At 34.1% G+C, this 22,457-nt stretch overlaps 1 protein-coding gene across 1 annotated transcript in view; it reads right to left on the bottom strand.

The window, feature by feature from the left end:
* LOC149566402 (uncharacterized) overlaps positions 1 to 22,099 on the bottom strand; it is an 83,513-nt gene extending 61,414 nt beyond the window's left edge. The window contains exons 1-3 of the mRNA XM_089816468.1: positions 21,815 to 22,099; positions 21,016 to 21,411; positions 18,089 to 20,042 (exon numbers count right to left, since the gene is read on the bottom strand). Of these exons, the coding sequence (XP_089672594.1) occupies positions 18,089 to 20,042; positions 21,016 to 21,411; positions 21,815 to 22,099 (2,635 nt within the window). The remainder of the gene's footprint in view (positions 1 to 18,088; positions 20,043 to 21,015; positions 21,412 to 21,814) is intronic.
* Positions 22,100 to 22,457: the final 358 nt, after the last annotated feature.

The following is a 22,457-nucleotide window of genomic DNA, read 5'->3' as shown; positions in this document are numbered from 1 at the left end:
CACCCTAAGATAGAATTCAACCACTACAATCAACTTTATAGAGAATAATTACTACAAAACTAGAAAAGATCTGATCACAATGCAAATCTAGATGTGAGAAGATCACTTATCCACCAAACAATCTTTGAGAGGACAAGAATGGCAGCCATTAACCTTCTGATTGAGTAGATGGATCAACCGGTGGCGATGGAGTGTTTTGTTACATTTATCAAGCCTAGGGAATGATGAAAGTGGTTGCAGGAAATTCAAAAGATTGAATCTATCATGAAAGAGTTGTTTCTTCCTGTTATCAACATGCCAAATTAGGTGGAAAGCATAGGTCAACCGTATTCAACTATCGCTCTGTACCATTCCTGCTACCTGATTGGTTAGGAGTTATCATTCGTCCAACTTGGCGAGTGAAATTCTTTATATGTTTTGGTCAACACTGAACCCACGATCCTATAAGCATCAATTGTGGTCAAAACCCTTTAAATCACCTTTTATTCATAGCCTTGACTTCTACGATCTTACGATTGCCAATACCTTGTAGCATCAAGCCCATCCTTCATTCTCTTTATGATTCTCTGACAACAACAAGATCATACGATCTCACGAAAAAATGACAACCCTTAACACCCCTGGTGTAAGGTTGCAGTACCATTATTTTTTCCTTGCGATGTCACGGCATGGTCGACTTGACCTTTACGATCTAATGATCGCAGTCCATCATGATATCGACAGACATGGCAATAAACCTTGCGATCCTACAATTGTGATTTGACTATCTTTGTCCTAATCTTAGGAGGCATCCTCACTTGTGCTTGCAACCTTACGACTTTAAATCATACGATCCACCTTCCCCTTCATAGCATCGACAACCTAGGCAGTCAACTCCACGATCCTACAATCATTGACCCTCGTGATATCGGAACATATCCTCATGGCACTTACAATCTTATAATTGCTTACTGTCGTAACATCGAGCAAGACCTTTCTTTGGCTTACGATCTCTTGACTATCTGCGATGTTACGATAAGCTGAGCACTTGACTAACAGGAGCCTCATAGCATCTTATCACTGCTTGATTCGCTTGACGATCCTATGATACATGAGCTATCGTAAGATCAAGACCATACCATCTTGTCGTGGCTCCGAGATTTAAAATATAGAATTGAATCTTGTGACCGTTAGGTGTTGTTCAAATATTTGAAATTAATCCTTGGCAGGAAAGCACTTTTGGCCAACACTACCTTCAACCTCCAGACTCTAAAAATGCAAAGAGAAATCAAATCCAATCCTTGATTATGACAAATGTCATCCATCTCCTTATAAAGGTCTCTCGAAAGCATCTAGAAATTTACATGTACATGTCGACAATATCAATTATTTCATTAATTTATTAATTTGGGTCTCATATTTATTAATTAATTAAAGATACTTTCTTATTTTATTTTATTTCGAGGACCAATTAATTTATTAATTATTACATTAAAATTGGGGACATCACAAATCCTTGCTCGCCCTCAAGCAATATAGTGAATGAACCGCCATTAGCTCTAGGATCCTAAACCAATTGAGTAGGTGGATAGAGTGAAATGACATTCAACCTTTGTTCTGTCACAGTGTCAACAAAATTCCACTTAGCCACTCTGATATAAACATTGTCCTGATTGCAGTCTTCAGGATCCCAAACATGCTAGACTTGAAATTCATTGATGTTATCCTTCCTAATTGTCTTCTGTAGAGGATAGACTTCATACTCAAGTGATGGTAGTAATTGTTCCTTCAATTGATTGTCAGTAATGCCTAAACTTCTAGGTTTGTGACTCCAAATCGTTACCCATACACTCCAGAACATTTGCAGTTTTGTTCTCCTTCCACACAGTGACATAATTTGGCTCTGTTGTCATGATGTTTTAGATCTTTGATTTTATCTTGTTCCCTGACCTTAAATATTTCTCTATTGTCAACTTTGTTTGAGTCATCAATCATTTCTCCATCTTCAATCTTCTAATTGTCTTAAGATTGTTGTTGTTTTCCATTTGGAGGGGCAATAAGAGTATTTTTCTTGCCCCTGTCCTCTGATGCCTGTATGACTTCATCTTGTAGTCATTTATCAATCTCCCATCTCAGAGTATTGTTGAAGAGTATACTGTGTTGAGATGACAGATACTTCATTCACAACTCAATATAATCCTTCAGAGATGTAATGCCCACTCGTAGTTTGCTTTTATGTTCTGATTGTCGAATTCTTTTAAGCCGATTTTGTGCATTGATTAGTTTTAGAGATACTAGATTTGCAACATTATGATATTATTTCATGTCTTGGATTACAAATATATCGGTTATAATTGCTTAGTTGATTTCATTTCACGTGTTGTTAATGATGTCTTGATGATTCCTAGTTAGTAAATGTGGTTTCTTTCGTAACAATGTAACGTGATGTCTTTAATGATGATTATGTTTGTATTGATAGAGATGCATTATTATATGTACGCATTTGATATTAGACTTGTGATTTTTATGATACTTACCCCATACTTGCATGTGTATGGTGCACGTGTTTAGTTTATCTTTTTGTCTGACGTGTTTGATGTGGTTAAGGGAGGGAGTCGTAGTCACTTGCTAGTCGGGATCTACATGATGAACCACTCCCTGCCATTGCCTGTTTAGTTTAGATATATTTATATACATGTACATGCTTGTCTTTTATGCAGGATGCAAGTGCCGAGCATCGACTTCCTTAAATTGCCAAGATGAGCGTGCCTAATTACAAATACTCAAATGTTGAGAATGGGAAGATAATGATCAGGTCCAATCCCAACCATAGCTTAAAATACTTGTCCTACAAGGAGGACTCGTAACAGACTATCTACCCTTTAAAAAAAAACCTGTGAGTCTTTTGTGTGTATGTTGTTTTATGAATCTTTGATGAATTTTCTATTAAATAAGTCTAATTAAAAGATTAAATTAATGATTTAATTTAATGAAAAATTATTATGACATTTTGAATATTTAATTATATTTAATTAATTAAATAAAAAGAATTAAAATTGGAGATAAAAGTTATAAGAATAATTTTTGAACGTAATAATATTTATTTAATTTAATAATAATATATTTAGAGTTCATTTTTAAATAAATGCTAAATATTATTATTATGTAAGTTGATAAATATTTAATCGATTAAGTTTTAAAAATATATAAAAAGTGAAAAGAAATTAAATTATGAAAACGATTTAAGTTTGCATGAATGAGTTTAAAATATAGAAAATTAATTAAAAAGATAAAATATGTGAACTTAATAAAGATATTTTAATAAAGTGCGCATGAGATTTAAAAGTTAATAAATTAAATAAAAGCAAATTAATTGTGCGTTAAAGAATTAAATTAAATAATTGAAATTTAGTACTGGTGGAGACAGAAACCCTAGAAGGTAATTAGATTTTATATTAGAGGGTTTTCGGGTCATTATTGCACACACAGGTTTTAGGGAACACACTTTTGGAAGGGGAACAATGAAATCTTTGGAAGCTTTGAAGGGTTTGGATTAGCAAGGGTTTCACCAAATTGTTAGCATTAGATCACGGCAAGGTTTGTGAACCATTGTAGAAATACTTTTAGATCTCTGTCTTCTTCGTGCTTGTTGAAAATTGTTTTACAAATTTTGTTGTATGAATCTTGCCACCCTTCGTTCTAAATCTTTTGCTATTTGATTTCCTCTATGAATCCGGATTGAAAAAAAAACTATTTAGATAACCTCGTCCTACAATTGAAAGAAATTAGTATTAAATCAAGATCTAGGTTTTGAATTAAAATGGAATTAAGGAATTTAAAATTGGAAAGGGTTTGTTTTTGGAAATGAAAATCCTAGATTGAAAATTCGAAGGGTTCGATTTATTTTTCCTATCAGACTAATATCGTAAATGTTATATATATATATATATATATATATATATATATATATATATATATATATATATATATATATATATATATATATATATATTATGGGTTTGTTGAAATGAATATTATAAATTTTAATAAAATAAAGATTATAAAATTATAAAAAAAAATCTTAAAATTTCATATACAAGAATTTATCTAAACTTTATTGGAGGGGTTGTTCTTTTTATAAACAAAATTATTGTTTCTTTTTTATATATGGCGAATTTGATTTAGTTTTAAAAACAAAAAAAATTTAAAAAATAATGATGGGAGGCAGGGGCCACGACCTCCCCCACTTCCCCCTTTAATGATGCCACTGGTAGTCACTGCTGGCGCAAGGACTGCGTCAGCAGGCCTACCACGGCAGCCACCCTTTATAAGGGTCAGCGATTATAATAAGTAGCAAGCTATTGTATTTTTTTGCAAAGTTTTATTATTATGTATTTTAATATTATTTAAATAAGTTAAAATTAATTTATATTAAAATTATTAATTATTAATTATTAATTTTAATTATTATGATTTTTAATAATAATTTTTATTATTATTTTTTTTTTTTTTAAATATATTTATTTAATTATATTAAATTTGTTTAAAATCTTAATTAATGAATGTAATTAATAAATATTAACAAAGTTAGAGATTGTTAATTAATTTAGTTAACTTTTATGTAATGAGAATTAATTAATAATAAAGGATGTTCAATTAAGTGTTAAATGTATTTAATATTGATTTTAATAAAGTCATAGATTATATCTTTGAGAATCAGCAAGTATTATTTTAATAATTTAAATAAATTACTTTTGGATTGTTTTTAGGAAATTGACTTAAATCAATAAGGGTAAGTTTAGACTAAGAGTGGGTTAACTTGTAAGGGTGAATTATGAAACATTTTACTTGAAACATACGTTGAACTGAAACTATAACCTTACATTTAACTCAACTATATGCTTTCAAATCAAATCAATTGTGACACTATGATGTTTTCTATGTACTCGCTATGCTTTGTGAATTTTGGGGTTGACCTAGTTTGACTAGTCTAGGATGTATACCAGAGACTTTGTAAAATTTCTTTTATACCATTTATGTGGCTGGATGTCATGATGTGTCTTGTGATTCAAATTGAAAACTATACTTATAAGGTTTACTTTGTGGGGCATTTATGTGTACTTGGGGTTTGAGAACCAACTTGTTTCAGGTTGCCTATTAAGGAATCGAGCTTGATCATTATGGGTGTTGTGGTATGGGACACAACTGTGTTTGATGTTCTTAGGAGAGGTTGTCTAGGTACATGTCCTTGGGAGTGGCTTGCAGTAGGGGTCCGGGACCCAAAGTGGTCAGTGCTAGGGTAACCTATTGTAAGTTATGTAATAAGTGATAATTTCGTAATAAATATTTTGGGGGGGAGACACACTAAAAAGATAAGTTAGAGATATTTGATCCACCCACACCTTGAGTGCTTGTATAGACTAAGGATGGGAATGGTATGATTGCCTCATCTTTTTGAAGGCGCTTTTTGGTTTCCACATGTGTCACGTTGAGGGTTTGGGGTTCAAAGTAACCAGTCCAGGGTAACTCAACGCTTGAGAGTTCGGGGTCTACTGAGAGACTAGTCCAGGGCAACTCAAGTAGCCATGTGATGACACTCCCTAGGATGTAGCTTCAGTCTCCTCTATAGATTGTGTGTACCTCTGGTGGTGTACTTATTGTTGATGTGTTTATTGTGGTTATTTACTTTCATTGATGATGATTGGTGATTCATGGATGATGTACTTTTGACATGTGGCTTTTGACTTGAGGTGATTATCTTTCGTTGACTTTATCTTATGATCTTGGTATTTGATTTATACTTGGTTCATGTATGATGTTTGGTTATGTAGTCTTGGTATTGGATTGAGTGTTCTTTCTTTTGGATTATCTTATCTTCTTGAGTAGTATGTGTTACCTTTGAAGTAGTGTTGGCTATTAGGAATTCCATGCCTAGGAATGTTTTATGTTTGATTGGTTGTATGTGGATCGTTCATTATCTTCCCTGACTAGGTAATCACGCGGTCGGGAGGTAGTGTCTTCTTACCATTTGGGATTCCCCTCATATTGCCAACTGATGGATGTTTGTTGCAGGAGATATACCTTTATCATTCTTATTTCTTATCTCAGAGACTTCCTTTCAGTTGATGTATATATGTTATCATGTATTATGATGTACTATATCTATTCTCACATACCCTGCAACATGTGCAGTGGATGTTATTTATTGGATGTACTTTCATTGTATTAGTTATACTTATGCTTTGCTTATGTTATTATGTACTTGTTATTTCTATATGTTCAGGGGACATTGTACTTGAAACTTAAACTAATTAATTTAAACTTCTTAAATGTGACTCAACGTAAAGGAACCCTTTAGGAATTGAAACTATATCTGTAATTGCTAATGTGTATTTGATGTGTATGTTCATATTGCTTCCGCATTAATGTTATCTTGATGTTGTTTAAACTTTTTTCAAAAAATTTGTTCAGTAAACATTGTAACATGTTAGGTTTATTTCTCTTGGGTTCCCGAGCAGGGCATTACAAGAGATATGTCTTTCTCCCATCTGCCAATCACCCAATCTTGCTTGAATTGCTTCAACAACTCAGCCAAGGTGGGTATTTGCAATTCCTAATGCTCGACCTTGGAAGTGAAAGTCATTGTCAACCACCTTGTGCCCTTCAAGAGGTTGAGTGTTTCCTTCACCTGTTAATGTAGCCTTTCTTGACTTCTTAGCTCTCTTAGTGTATTAAACAAATTGTCACTACCCTCCATGATCCAAACTCAATACTCGATAGGCTGGCAAGATCACCAGCTTTGATACCACTATAATGTCCCGCTAATGTGCAGCTGTATGGAAATGGCTTTTGTACAGTAAAACAGAAGATAGTCTACCATAGAAAGGGATGGTGACTATGGCGTACTGAGGAATGCATATGGTGTGTATACAATGGATAGAGGAAGGAGCATGGAGGGAGGTGGTACGGTGGATGGAGGTGGTACAGTGGATGGAGAAAGGAGTACAAAGGGAGGTAGTACAGTGAATGGAGAGAGGAGTACGAAGGAGGTAATATGGTGGATGGAGGGAGGAGAGGGAGGTAGTGCGATGGATGGGGGGAGGAGTACGAAGGGAGGTAGTATGGTGGATGGAGGGAGGGTTATGGAGGAGGTGTGTTGCCAGGTTTACAAAGAGTGAACAATAATATTGTGTATATATCATATAGATGCGAAATGCCTAATATGAATTCATGATTTCGCACACCTACAGAAAATGGAATTCCAAATGCAAGTAATGTTCGCAAATCACAATACTTAAGGTTACATAGGCATTTAGACAAGATCCAACCAAATACAGAGCAATCACCACTTGACAATGATTAGTAAATCTGGCACGTAGTGAGATATCTAAGCAATACCTCCAACGATAGAATAGGGCGGCACCGAACCATCAAAACTACGAGAGTAGAATAGGGAGGATCTTCCACCTAATTTGTACACAAACTACCTTCAGCCTCCAGCCTCCAAAAATAAAAGAGCAATTAAATCCAATCCATGATGATGACAATGTCATCCATCTCCTTATAAAGGCATCCCAGAAGCATCTAGAAATTTACAAGTACATGCCAACAATATCAATTGTTTCGTTAATTTATTAATTTGGATCCCATATTTATTAATTAACTAAATGTCCTTTATTATTTTATTTTATTTTGGAAACCAATTAATTATTACATTAAAATTGGGGACATCGCAATTATATATATTGACTTCTAAAATCCATATGAATGTTATAATTATTTTTATGTTAGACTAAAAATGTTTAACATTTATTTTATTTTATTTTTGATAGCTATACAGCCGAAGCCTAGATTATTTATTATTATTATTAAGATTAATCATTATTATGTGTTAATTGCGAGTAGATTTGAACCCAAGACCTCTCCGATGAGAGGCTCGCAATTTACCAATGTGTTGTAGGCTCTTGCCTAAAATGTTTAACATTTATTTTATTTTGTTCTGGAAAAATAGTATAATATATATATATGCTCTAAAGTTTCAAGCTTTTAGTCAATTTGAAAGCATATGAAAAGGTTGGCATTAAATGTCTCTTCTTTTTTAGTGGAAAGGACAAGATAGCCATGAGATGAGCTATTCATTTTCATCTATTTGGTGGAATACAGTGATTTACTTACATGAGTAGCCTTGTGCTTTGAATTCTAAGTTGCATAGCAAGATCTTATTCAAAAAGAGCATTATGGAATTCAGAGACATTTTGGAGTTCTCATTGTTAACTTGAAAAAGTGAATTGTAACTCAAAAATGGTTTCAAATGGTTCACTACTCTATCAATGACTTCATAAGATTCATGAGGAACCTATATCTCTTTAATTAAAACTTTCTACTCGTCTCATTGAATTTTTTTTAACATTGGAGATGTCTTCCCTACTATAATATTGATAATTTTCCTCACAAGCTTATTTACTTACATGTAAATAAGAAAGTGTATTAATATTGGAGATGGCTTCCCTACTACAATATGCTTGAATTTGAAAGCATAGGTAAAGGTTGGCATTAAATGTCTCTTCTTTTTTAGTGGGAAGGGAAAGATAGTCATGAAATGAGCTTTTCATTTTCATCTATTTGGTGGAATACACTGATTTACTTACATGAGCAGCCACTCGCTTTGAATTTTGAGTTGCATAGCAAAATCTTATTCAAAAAGGGCATTATGGAAGTCAGAGACATTTTGGAGTTCTCAACATTAACTTGAAAAAGTGATTTGTAACTCAAAAATGGTTTCAAATGGTTCACTACTCTATCAATGACATCCATAGGATTCATGAGGAACCAATAAGATTCATGAGGAACCTATATCTCTTTAATTAAAACTTTCTACTCACCTCATTCAGTTTTTTAAGTATTGGAGATGGCTTCCCTACTATAATATTGATAATTTTCCTCGCAAGCTTATGTATCATAAACTTCGTTTTTCAATCCAATGACAACCATGCTTAAATTTGAAATAAAAATTGAATTGGTTTGAGTTAGGTGTTTGGCTTGGAAATCAGTAGTTGAAGTTAAGACACAACCCACATTTCTCCCTCATGACTCCTCCAAATATCCTTTTTGTCACAAGCTAGATAAACACGTTTTTTGGATGTACAGTCATACCCAACAAATTTGGGAATGATATTGACCTCCATTCCAACCATTTTTAACAAAAATTTAACTGTTCTAGAAATATGATTTCTAAATCCTTTCAACAATGTATCTTGGCATATATTTGGTTGATTCCGTGTAAAGAAACTTTCTCTAATGTTTTTTCACCTACAAAAGTGATTATGTGTGGCTTACTCTCTAGTGTCATTTTCCATAGTCATCTTGTATTAAGACCTTGCAAGACAAATTCAACCTCAACATGAATCATATAACTCTAATTCAATCAAAATGTGTTGCTTTGGCCAACTACCACTATGGATTTCCTCCCTCAATGATAAACATTTTCTACTTCTTTTTACTCAAAGTGTTGTTGATTGGCTCCACATTGTAATGCCTTGTTGCAGTTATTCTTAATATTTGACTTTATCTTTCAAATTTCTTATCTTAAAATAAAATTTTGTTGTAATATTTCTAAATAATCAATATATACATTTTTAGTTACATGAGATTTCCACAATCTATTTCTAAGCTTTCAATTTTGTTTCTGGACTTGATTGTGTAAGTTTTTTAGCATCAACATTTTGAATAGATCATAGTGTGATCAGAAACATTGATGTTAAAAAACTTACACTTGAACGAATCCAAAAACCAAATTAAAAATTTGAAAATATATATATATATTTTTACCAAAGAAAATAAATTTAAAATTCATTTTTTCACCATCTATAAATAAAATGAGGTCAATTAATAAGATGGTGTTTTTCAATGTTTATTTATTTATTTTTCATGTGAAACTCTTGAAAGGAAATATGAAGAGATCGTCATAAAGGAAAATAAGATTATGGAAAATCTTATCAACCTGTTCTCCCTCTTCCTTGACATCATCCTTCATAATAAAGAGGTGAAGTAATCAATCTTTGAAGAACTTAATCTCTAATTATTATTTCCTTTCAATTTTTGTTGTTGTTTAGATCTTTAATTTAGTAGTTGATAAATGTAGATATGTGTGTTTAATTATAAAAAATATCACAACTAATTGAGTGGCATATTTTGTTAGAACTATAAGCATCGATCAATTTAACTCAGTATTAATAACTATGTGAGGCTTTTCCTATATTTGAAAAAATAATTAACGTACTTTAGTAGAGATGTAATTCATTTAACATATTTTTCTATATTTGTAAAAAAAATTACTTTAATAGAATTGTAATTTATTTAACAAAACATTTTTTTTAAATAACGTGATATAAACTCTTTTTGTGTGTGTGTGTGTGTGTGTGTGTGTGTGTGTGTGTGTGTGTGTGTGTGTGTGTGTGTGTGTGTGTGTGTGTGTGTGTGTGTGTGTGTGTGTGTGTGTGTGTGTGTGTGTGTGTGTGTGTGTGTGTGTGTGTGTGTGTGTGTGTGTGTGTGTGTGTGTGTGTGTGATATATAATATATTTTAAATTATGTGATAATTTTTTAGAATATATATTATAGTACTATATATCCCATCACATTATATTATTTTTTAATATTTTACATCAAAAAAATTTATTATTATTATGTTACACCAATACTGGGTTATGTCGGGACAATGAGACGAGCTTCCAGTTAGGGGGGAAAATGGACCTCATTTTCGAGTCGGCTAGGGGACAACGACAAGGGGAGGACGAGGCACGGAGGGGTGTTGTAATAGAACTTGAAATGCTTGTTATGAAATGAAGTTTCAATAGAACTTACCAAATTAAAATACTTGAAATGGCAAAATTGCAACATGAACTAGAACCATTCAACATTCAACATAGTAACATATTACATACCCAATAATAACAATAAAAAAAACAAAATTCAAATAGAAATCCAAATACCCATTCCATCGGCAACATGGTTGTATAATGATGGAGGTGGAGGTACTTGGGTACGCAAGTACCCAGTGTAGGGACATCTCCAAGACGATTACTTTGAGGTTTGGGAGGGGACTGCGGGTCTCCATATTACACTATGCTAATTAAACATATTTATATTTTTTTATTTTAAATAATTATAGAAAATGTAAATATTTTATGATATAAAAGAAAACTATAATATTAAAATTTTCAAACAGGAAAATAAAATAATATTATTTTTATTATTTATTAGTAGTAGATCAAAATTGTTTTGATTGTTTAAATATGTGGCCTATCTTACATATTCATACTGCACATAATTTTTTAAATTTTTTTGATATAAATATTACACTTCAATCTTTAATTTAATGAAAGAATATATTTTAAGGCAAGCGCTTATAACACAACGGTAACTTGTGAGCCTCTCATGTGAGAGGTCTTGGGTGACCCATTACCAATTTTTAATTTCTAGTCTCTCTTATGTATCATTTCTATTGGATGAGTGTGCTTAACATGTTAGTCCCTTAATTACAATTTAAATCTCTAGAAAAATTATCAGTATATTGCATATAACATAATACGTTTTATATGTCTTTTTGTACAATAGAAAGTGACAAACAATTCTTTGTATGCTAGGATTTATTTCCATATCACATATAAAGTTAAAAGTTAAATTAGTAGTAATCATATGGTGACACTTAGTTCAACCAATTATAAATGTCTTGATATACATGTTTCATCTACTTCTTCTTCTTCTTCTTTTTGACTATTTTTGAAAACTTGAAAAAGTCATAATTGATGTCCCTAAATCATTAATACCCAAAACTTGAAACAATATATTTATGCTCTTAACTAACCTACAAAAACATCGTAAAATTTTCACAAAAAAATTGGCTTACTATTTAGAAGCTTAAATTATGCTAAACCAGTGTACACATTAAATCCTCTCCCATCACTTTTATTTATTTATGAATTTAATAATCACTTTAATGCTATCTTTTACAAAACTTAAAGTAAATATAATAAATTACGAAAACAAAGATAATATCATAAATAATTATATTTTTTTATGTAATAAAATTATAAAATTAAATAATACATTTCAAAAATATTATATATAAATTGAATAATAAACACAAATAAAATAAGTACAATTAACAAAAATATTATTGAGATAATAAATTGTATTTTTAATAAATTTTAATTCATATTAAAAATAAAATAAATTTTAAATAAATTAAGTAATATTATAATAAATAAAGTAATTCATGTATTTTACAAATATGTGTTTTTGGTTTTCGAATTTTAGTCTTCATTTTCAAAAGGGTTTTTTGAGACATTAAGGTAATAAGAGATGTTCTTCTGATTCTTCTAAAAATCTTCAATTCATTAAAACACTTCTAAAACACATCAATTTGTAATGATTTTTAACCATTTTTAAAACTCTCAAGACATCTAACAAGTCCCTCCGATCAAAGATGACTAGACATTTCTTGCAACAAAATATTTGTTAAAAATGTTTTAAAACTCATTGATAACATCAATGATAAATTATAGGAATCCACCACCTTGCCCTTAAAGGTGTTGGGAAAAGCTGATTAAGATAAGGAAATTATAAGAATTCCCTTGCATTCTTTTGTTTCTTACACTTAATTTTAATATTAAGAACTTGGTTTTATATGTTGTTTTTTATGTATTAAAAAACAGCCAAAAGAAGGGCTAACCCCAAGTCAACAGGTTGAAGAACGGCCTGTAGTATGAATTGTATACTAATAATAGACTTTTTCTTGTTAAAAGCTAATTTAATTTATCGTATTCCTTATTTTGTTATTTTTTGATAGTATGAATTGTATACTAATAATAATACATTATTAATAGCTTGTTAAAAGCTAATTTAATATATCGATATATATGATAAATAAAACTTAGAAAGCATTCAAACCATCCATTTGGGGGAGCTTAAACAACCTCGGGACAACCTTCGAAACGAAGTCCTGACGCGCGTTAAGATACGTAATTATACAAGTCTCTATAGCGGGTTGATATATGTTTGTAATTTCAGAGCCAAATACGTAGTTTCGGAGGCGTTTTCTTTACCGGTACTGGATGATTATTTACAAGGAAAATTTAGAGGCATAAATAATTCAAAGTTCATCCCAGCTCTTACACAGAAAATTCATGCTACCAAGCCCAAAAACAATTACAGAATTTCGAAGTGCAATACCCTTACCTGTACCAGGAGGTCCTTGGATCAAAACCAGGCGGTTGTTTACGGCCAGCCTAATTGCATTTAGCTGGCTTGGATCCAGACTAGTCTTGTACCCTCCTTTGATTAAGTTATCCAATTCTCTAACCCCAGCCCTGACGCTATTCTCTCCAAACAAGCATCCCCAATCCACAGTCGTAGCAGGGTCCGAAAGATATTTCGCAGGTTGGTGCGTCCATTTCGCGTGCACAAACTCTTCTAGGAATGGAAAATTGTGAGAATCAATCTGTTGCAGCCTTCTCAAGACCGGCTCATACGCCTTGTAGAATGTTGGATTTTCAGCGAAAACAAGCCCGCATGATCCCAACAGTTTGCTCATACATTCAGCCGATGAGCTCCCAGCGCCTGCTTTTCCATCCACTGGTTCCACGAAAATAACGCGGAATTTATTGTCCTCCTCACACCTTGCCACCACACCCCAAGTCGTAGATTCAAATTTACCTCCGTCGTCAGAAATGCAGAGCAGGGTTCCCGGCATGGGAAGTTTGACGGGTCCTTTACCGCCAAGTCTCTGTGCTGTTATGGCGAAAGTTATGCCAGGGCTTCTTCTACTAAAATGGATTCCTAGAACAGATCCGTTGGTCCAAACTTTCATGTCTCTGGGATCCAATTTGTTCGCTTTAAGGTCAGCGAGCCCCTTTCTGAGGGGCGCAAAGCAATCTTCCCTTAAAAGAGTATAATATGTATCGAGGTACTCGTCCACAGATCCATAACCCCCTTTCTTCTTCACGGAAGGAAGGGATTTACTACCTGTGATCTCGGCAGAGACTGGAACCAGCGGCATTTTGTCCCACGGCAGCTTCTTTGCTGTGATCTCGGAACCTGAGCTGTAAACCCTAGCATGGCAACGCAGAAGCTCCACAACATAATCGCAAAACCTAGACTGGCCAAGATTTTCCCTCTTTACGATTTCCATCATGGATTCAATCAGCGGCAAGAGATCTGTAACGCTTTCCGGACACTGCGCCACAAGACAGAGCATGAAATTGTGGATGAGCAGACCTTCTTCTTCATCTTCCTCTCTGCACCGATCTAAAAGATACTCCTTCAAAGCGCCCGGTGATCTCAAAAACTCGGTGCTGCTGAAGAATTTGAAGAATTGCTTGACCCTGGCGCCGTAGAAAGCCGCGCCTTCTTGCCGTAGAACGTCCGCCAATACCAGAACACGGCACACCAGGCCCTGCGTCGGCTGCCGGAGCTCCAACGCCAGAAGAAACCCTAGCGGACATTTCGTAATTTCTCTCACTACTTTGCCGGGGTTATCATCGCAGATACAGAGAAGCTTATGAAGATAGCTTTCCAGAACCACCGGGCTCCTCCGCCTGCACTGCACTAAACGCGCATACGCTGCGCGGGGCCTTTCCGCATTATCATTCAAAGTAAATTGCAATGCATCGCCGATTTCAAGTTCCAGAAGGCCTGAGTCTGTTTTTGAACCATCGCCGTATGTGAATTTCACAGTCTGCGAGAGGCCGTCCACCTTAATGTAGCCAAAATTCTTATTCGCAATTAAAGCCGAAATTTCCCCGACCTGCAACTTGGCTGCCAGAGGCTTTTCATAAGGGTCTCTCTTCCATTGTTGCCCAAATTCAGTCCCCTGGCTTCTTCCTGAGCCTCGAAACCTTCCTCTGCCGACTCCTCTGTTATCATTGTTGCTATCATTACTTCTTTGAGCACCCGGAAAGCCGCGACCTCTTCCTCCCCATCTTCCCCTCTCTCTGCCCCTGCCCCTGCCTCTGCCAATTTCGTTCTCCATACTTCCTAGACTAAGAACTGCTTACCGATAAATCTATCGACGCCCATTAAGACATAATTCTCGAAACACGTTGCAGACGTGAGTGCTAACACTCTTCTGACGAATTCTCGCACCACTGCACATTCTTCTGGCATTTATAGAGTGCAGGCACCATTTCCTCAACTTCTCCAAAATGGCCCCTCGACATACTTTCGGCCCTATTCACGTCCGTGCAAATGCTTTCTTTAGTCCTTTTTTGTTAGAGTGTATTATATCTTAAAACAGCCGTGGTGGTTTTCATTGCGACGAAGAGTCGCTGGAAAAAGCATGTTTTTTCAACGGTCATCTTCACAGCTTAGCGTAGAATGTGCTTCAAATTCTATTGAAAAGCGCCTTCGTCGAAGACTTGCAGAGACTTGCGACGAAGACTCTTGTAGAGGAAGAAGATAAATTCTTGTTTTAAATTTGGTTGGGAAACTTCTTGAGGCCAGCTCCTACTCTAAATCAGCACGGGCAGCTACATTATATTTTAACATCGTCTTGATTGGACCAACGACCACCTCCGTGCTAAATGCCACCTACTCCTTATTCTTTTCTTAAAAAACCTCTTTAATAAAGGATAGGATTACAGCTAAGACAATAGAATTTAAACTTCTTTTTAGAAGGATGTTAAGTGGCACATGGAATGATGACATAATTTTTTTAAAGTGGATATTTATTTTTAATACTAAATTAATACAACATTTAAAATATATATAAATTTACAATTATTAAGTAATATAAATATATAATGCATGGTGGTCATTTTAAAAGCAAAGTTCAACAATTATGCATATGGAAACTAGGACATAATTTATATGTTTAAGTAGATTTAAAAATATTAAATAATATGAATACAAAAGTAAAATAATAATAATAATAATAATGAAAATAAGAAATCTTATCTAGAAAGAAATAAATTATTCTTCTAAAATTTGAATAATGTATTTCTTTCTAGATAAGATTTCTTATTTTCATTATTTATTTCTTAAAATTTTTACTTTTAGAATAACCACCACACATTATGTATTCATATTATTTAATATTTTTAAATCTACTTAAAGATATAAATTATGTCCTCATTCCCATATGCATAATTGTTAAACTTTGCTTTAAAATGACCACCATGCATTATATACTTATATTACTTAATAATTGTATATATATATAATGTTCTATTAATTTAGTATTAAAAATAAATATACACTTTAAAAAAATTATGTCATCATTCCATGTGCCACTTAAAATCTTTTTTAAAAAGTTTAAATTCTATTATCTTAGTTACAATCCTACCTTTTATTAAAGAGGTTTCTTTTAGAAAAGAATAAGTAGTAGGTGGCATTGGTCCAATCAAGACAATATTAAAAACTAAAATTATTGATATTATAAATAAAACAATGTTTATTGTTATTGTATTTTTAGGTAAGATTGTGCAAACTCATTTCTTATAGTGTTGGAATAATGTACTTAAAACAACTTGATCTATGGTGGGCTCATTTAATACCATTCAACTCCCTCTCTTGCATTCTCTCACCCTGATGTTGATGCTAACAAAACATACACAATCAAATCTAAAAACAAAAATTTACATTTCAAATGGATTGTAGAGATTTGATAAGATTAATAATTGTGTCTTCTAAAATTTGAAATACATATATTATGATATTATGAAATAAGATAATAAAAATGTTGATATTAATTTTTAACATCATGCTTTATTGATGAATCTTTCATATTTTAAATTATTGATAAATACCTTTCAAAAATATTTAATAGCAATTAAATAATGAACATAAAAGTAAATGTAATAAAACAAAAAAGTGTTGAATACGCAATTGTAAATTTTGAAAATAAATTTTAAATTTATATAATAAAAATAAAATATATTTTCAAATAAAAATAAAGATATTCCTTCATTTAAGAAGATGTGTCCTTTCCTCGTCTCCAATGGTGTTTCAAGTATGGTAAGATGGTAAGGGACATCCCTTGGAATTCACTTTTTAAACAAAAATTAAACACATTGCAAAATTACAAAACATCTATGATGTTCATTAACAATTTCAAGGACCCACAAACGTAGTAAGGGATTATAAGCGAAGTAGGAGATTATAATATTTTTTAAAAATACATTCATACCATTTTAAAATGTAAAATGTATATGACAACTATATAAGAGAACATTAATAACAATAATTTGGAGCTCTAATCTCATCATGTTAAAATGTCTCCAACTTCAAAATTCTTGATAGGGTACTATAGCCAACTGTTAATTGCAAAAGGGGTAAGATGTTTTGGTACAATGTGTCAATTGAAGAACTTGTGACGAACAAAATTTGTACAGTTGTCACGCAATCTTCTACAAACATCATTTTAATAGTTTCATATTATGTTGTGGTCTGTATTAATTTATAAAGTTCTATCTCTCACACACATACATATGACCTACATATTGCCAAAGAATGTGAAATACAAAATAAATTTATTCATTTATTTAAAACTAAAATGTACTCGAACTTTCTATAATGTATTGGTTAAATGGTGATAGTGTTGTTGTGACCATCAAGATTCATCAATTGATTGTACCTTCACTATTTAATTTATTCCTAAATTTGAGCCTCAACTTTAATAAAGCTTAAAAAATAGAAAAATATTTTCTTCAGATATATTTAATTTAACCGTTGAAATAATGTCCAATTCTTTTTCAACGGGGTTAATTGCATCGCTCCAGCCCTACAAAGATGTCGGTATTTATTTCTCTATTTAGTTTCTAAATAGAATTAAACTTTTGAGGTAGAAAGAATTAAGACGATTTTTTTCGTTTTGCCAGTTTGCTATGTCCTTTTAAAGATTTACTTCAGATGTGTAAATGCATACATTTCTCCAACTAACAAAACTACCTTTCAGTAAAATGCGATTGTGGAACGGATAGGCTACAACACCCTTCAAAACTAGCGCTTTCCTCCGCAAAACTTCATCTAAATAATTCATGCGGTATGTGCCTATTTCGGCTATCCAATCAAAGAGTTTCCGCTAGTTGGAAAGGGCGAAGTGCGTTGTCCATACCTGTACCGGGAGGTCCTTGGATCAAAACCAGGCGGTTGTCTACGGCCAGCCTAATTGCATTTAGCTGGCTTGGATCCAGAGTAGTCTTGTACCCGCCTTTGATTAAGCTATCCAATTCTCGAACCCCAGCCCTTACGCTACTGTCACCAAACAGGCATACCCAATCCACAGTCGTAGGAGGGTCCGAAAGGTATTTCGCAGGTTGGTGCGTCCATTTAGCGTACACAAACTCTTCTAGGAACGGAAAATTGTGGGAATCAATCTGTTGCAGCCTTCTCAAGACCGGCTCATACGCCTTGTAAAATGTTGGATTATCAGCAAAAACAATGCAGGATGATCCCAGCAATTTGCTCATACATTCGGCCGAGGAGCCCCTAGCGCCCGCTTTTCCGTCCACCGGTTCCACGAAAATAACACGGGATTTCTTGTCCTCCTCGCATCTTGCCACCACACCCCAAGTCGTAGATTCAAATTTTCCTCCGTCGTCAGATATGCAGAGTAGGGTTCCTGGCACAGGAAGTTTTACTGGTCCTTTACCGCCGAGCCTTTGTGCTGTTATTGCAAAAGTTATGCCAGGGTTTCTTCTGCTAAAATGGATTCCTAGGACGGATCCGTTGGTCCAGACTTTCATGTCTCTGGGATCCAATTTGTTCGCTTTAAGATCAGCGAGGCCCTTTCTGAGGGGCGCAAAGCAATCTTCTCTTAAAAGAGTATAATATGTGTCGAGGTACTCGTCCACAGATCCGTAGCCCCCTTTCTCCTTGACGAAAGGAAGGGATTTACTCCCTGTGATCTCGGCAGCGACTGGAACCAGCGGCATTTTGTCCCACGGCAGCCTCTGCCCTGCTGCCTCGGCGCCTGAGCTGTAAACCCCAGCATAGCAACGCAGAAGCTCCACAAGAAGATCAAAATACCTAGATGGAGCAGTATTATCTTTCTTTACAATTTCTGTCATGGATTCAATAAGCGGCAAGAGATCGGTACCGCTTTCCGGACTCTGCGACACAAGGCAGAGTATAAAATTGTGGATGAGCAGAGCTTCTTCTTCATCTTCTTCTCCGCACCGATCCAAAACATACTCCTTCAAAGCGCCCGGCGATCTCAAAAACTCGGTGCCGCGGAAGAATTTGAAGAATTGCTTGACCCTGGCGCCGTAGAAAGATGCGTCTTCTTGTTGCAGAGCATTCGCCAATAACATTACGAGGCATACCATGCCCTGCAACGGCTGCCGTAGCTGCAAAGCGTGAAGAAACCCTAGCGGACATTTCGTAATTTCTCTCAGAACCTTCCCAGGGCTTTCCTCGCAGACACACACAAGCTTGTAAAGATAGCGTTCCAGAACCACGGGGCTCCTCCGCCTGCACTGCACAAGACGCGGATAAGCTGCCCAGGGCCTTTCCGCCTTATCGTTCCAAGTAAATTGCAATAAATCGCCGATTTCAAGATCCAGAAGGCCTGTGTCGGTTTTTGAACCATCGAATTTCACAGTCTGTGAAGCGCTGTCTACCCTAATGTAGCCAAAATTATCATTCGCAAGTAAAGCCGTAATTTCACCGACCTGCAACTTGGCTGCTAAGCCCACCGGCTTTCCGGCAGGGTCTGTCTTCCATTGTTGCCGCCCTCCACTCCCCTGGTTACTTCCCGAGCCTCCAAATCTTCCTCTGCTACTATTATCATTGTCATTACTCCTTTGAGCGCCGGGGAAGCCGCGACCCCTCCCTCCTCTTCTCCCTCTGTCTCTGCCTCTGCGATTTTCATTCTCCTTTTTCCCCGCTGTATTTACCGCCAAATCTTTAGACGCCTCGTAAGTGCCCGCTTGGTGAGCAGAATAGGAATACCTATTTCTGTTTTCTGTTTGGTTCAGCGAATATTTGATGGGAATTTGCCGACTCGAAAATTTATGTTTTCTAAAATTAAACAAGGACGCAAAGCGTCTAGTTCCTGCGTCTAGTTCCTGCCGTCATGTATTTTGAATTGAAGGCTGTCGTGTTGAAGTGAAATAACTTGTTCATTTTGCTAGTTATTATTGTTTGATTTTCTTGTATTTGTTTTATTTGACTAAGTGAATGAGGCAATAAGACTGTAGAATTAACTTTTCCTACTACAAAATACAATAGTTGATTTGTCATATTTTTAGAATCAAATTTCTTGAGAACAATTTTGAAGGTCTTAATTCTAGATAATTTTGGACAACTTGAGAGTTGAATAAAAATTTATAAATCAATAGAATAATTCAGAAGATATTTTACAATAATGATTCATTGCTATTTGGAGGAGTGTTTGTTATCATAAAAGTATTGAAGAAAATATAAATATGCTAAATCTTGTTTCCATAATTTGGATACATAATCTTTTATGCATTATCTAAAAATAGAACTGACGATTAATTTTTATTTTCAATCACATTATTTACATTGAAACAATGATAATAACATTATCTAAAGTTAAGAAAGAAGCATTTGCATTATATTCATTCATATGCATGACAACACTAAAATTTATGTTCACATATGACATATGACGGTAGCAAGTAGTTGTTTCATTTTTTTAATTTACTTCATGGCATATACATTAATTTTATAGCTTCAATGCTATAGAGGGTGACAAAGAAGTGAAACCTGACTAACAATTTAGAAATGTCTGAAAATAAGGTACATAGTTATAGACATATTTGGTATAGTATTCAACCTAAGCTATTGATAGAATATTGTCTGTAAGCATATGTACAATATAGCATTTTGGTTTATGATAGCTCAATGGACTTTGTAGCAAAGGTTCTTGTAATAAAGTGTTCTGTAGTTTTTTTATTCCTCTTTTGCCTGCAATGTCAACAAAAGAATCAGGTTAGATATTTGTTATTGATACATGAAACATTTGTGCAATAATTCATGTTTTTAGTGTTTTTTTAAAAGTATTTGTAAGCTCACCTTTTCACTTGTTTGAGTGGTTTGAAGCAAGTTGACATGTGTAATTGCATTGGCTTGTGTCAGTGTGAAAGTTGCTTGAATGCAAAGGTCTCTTAGCATGAATACAACTTTGAATTTTTCTTGCATATATTCGTGATACTTGATGTTGCAGAGTGCTGGGATTAATTGCTCAACCATCATGTTGTTAATGAAGCATTGGATTGGTTGTTTATTTTCACTAAAAAGCAATGTCTTGAGGTGTAACTTGTGCACATAGTTGACATCTTGCTTGCATCCAATACAGTGTGCAGTTTCTTCTTCGAGGATTCCATATCCTTCAAATTTGTGTTGGCAGTGTGGGCAAAATGCTCCAAATGGATTGGAGAATGGATTTGCAATCTTCAATTTCCCATTGACCTGTTTCAAAGTACAGTTTCTAAGTGTCAGTTACATTTTCTAGCAAGAATTGTTTATATTTCAACAATGATTTTCTTTTACCTCTCTAGTTTTCTGCATTATGTCATGTAACATTTGCAATGTCATTTTGTCATTTAGCTTGCAAATAAATGTGGATAGGCCTGTTCGAAGTGTTTGTTTTTGATCTGTCCTTCTTACAATGTTTCTAAAAAGCCATGTTGGTGTTTCATTTCGAGCAAGATGTTCTTCTGCTGAGATGTAGTGCTAAATAAAATTTGGATGGATTTCCAACTGTGTAAAATATACAGATAGACTTTAAAATATTGAATTGAATATTTGCATAATAAATAGTCTACTAATTTGAAAAAGTACAATTGGAGAAGTAATTTGTATTAATTGTTACCTGTGCTCTATCTTCCTCAGAATGACCATCCTTTATTTCTAGAATGTTGAGGTTGCCTTGCTTTTGTGCTGCAACGACCAATGCACCTACTATTCCAATAGGGTAGTTGCTTGTGCTATTTAACAGGTTTCTTATTGTAGTGTTGGGGATGAAATTGTAGTCATTGCATATGCGATTGATTGTTTCAACAATGCTTGTTTCATTTAGTACAAGAATGCAATCGCAATCACCTCTATCATAGTTTGATTTTGATTGAATTTCAAATCCACTTATAGAAACACCCATGCCTGGGATTATTTTGTCCTCATATTGGTGGATTAAGTTTTCATTAATAGTCATTGTTATTGTCATCTCTGCTTTAGGATTTGTTAGGTCTGCCCGTAGCACTTCTCATGTTTTGTTGACTTTGTCAAGGTTGACTTTGTAGACAACTAAGACATCTCCTTCAAATGTGTTGCCTCCTTTTCTTGCATTCAAGTCTTCTATAGAAATGCAACTAGTAGTTTTCAGTTTTGTCCTGCATTGGCACGTATGTTAGTGCATTTTTCATCTGAACATGAAACTGAAAAATTATTAAAAGAAAATATAGGTTACCTTTTTGTAGATTGTTCTTGTCTCATTTGTGTAGCCTTTCCTGCTCTTT

Source organism: Cupressus sempervirens, chromosome 3, assembly GCF_028749045.1.
Source record: "Cupressus sempervirens isolate cs-2001-9-10 chromosome 3, ASM2874904v1, whole genome shotgun sequence".
Classification (NCBI taxonomy): domain Eukaryota; kingdom Viridiplantae; phylum Streptophyta; class Pinopsida; order Cupressales; family Cupressaceae; genus Cupressus; species Cupressus sempervirens.
The sequence above is the reverse complement of the archived record's forward strand: the minus strand, read 5'-3'. Positions and strand labels throughout refer to the sequence as shown.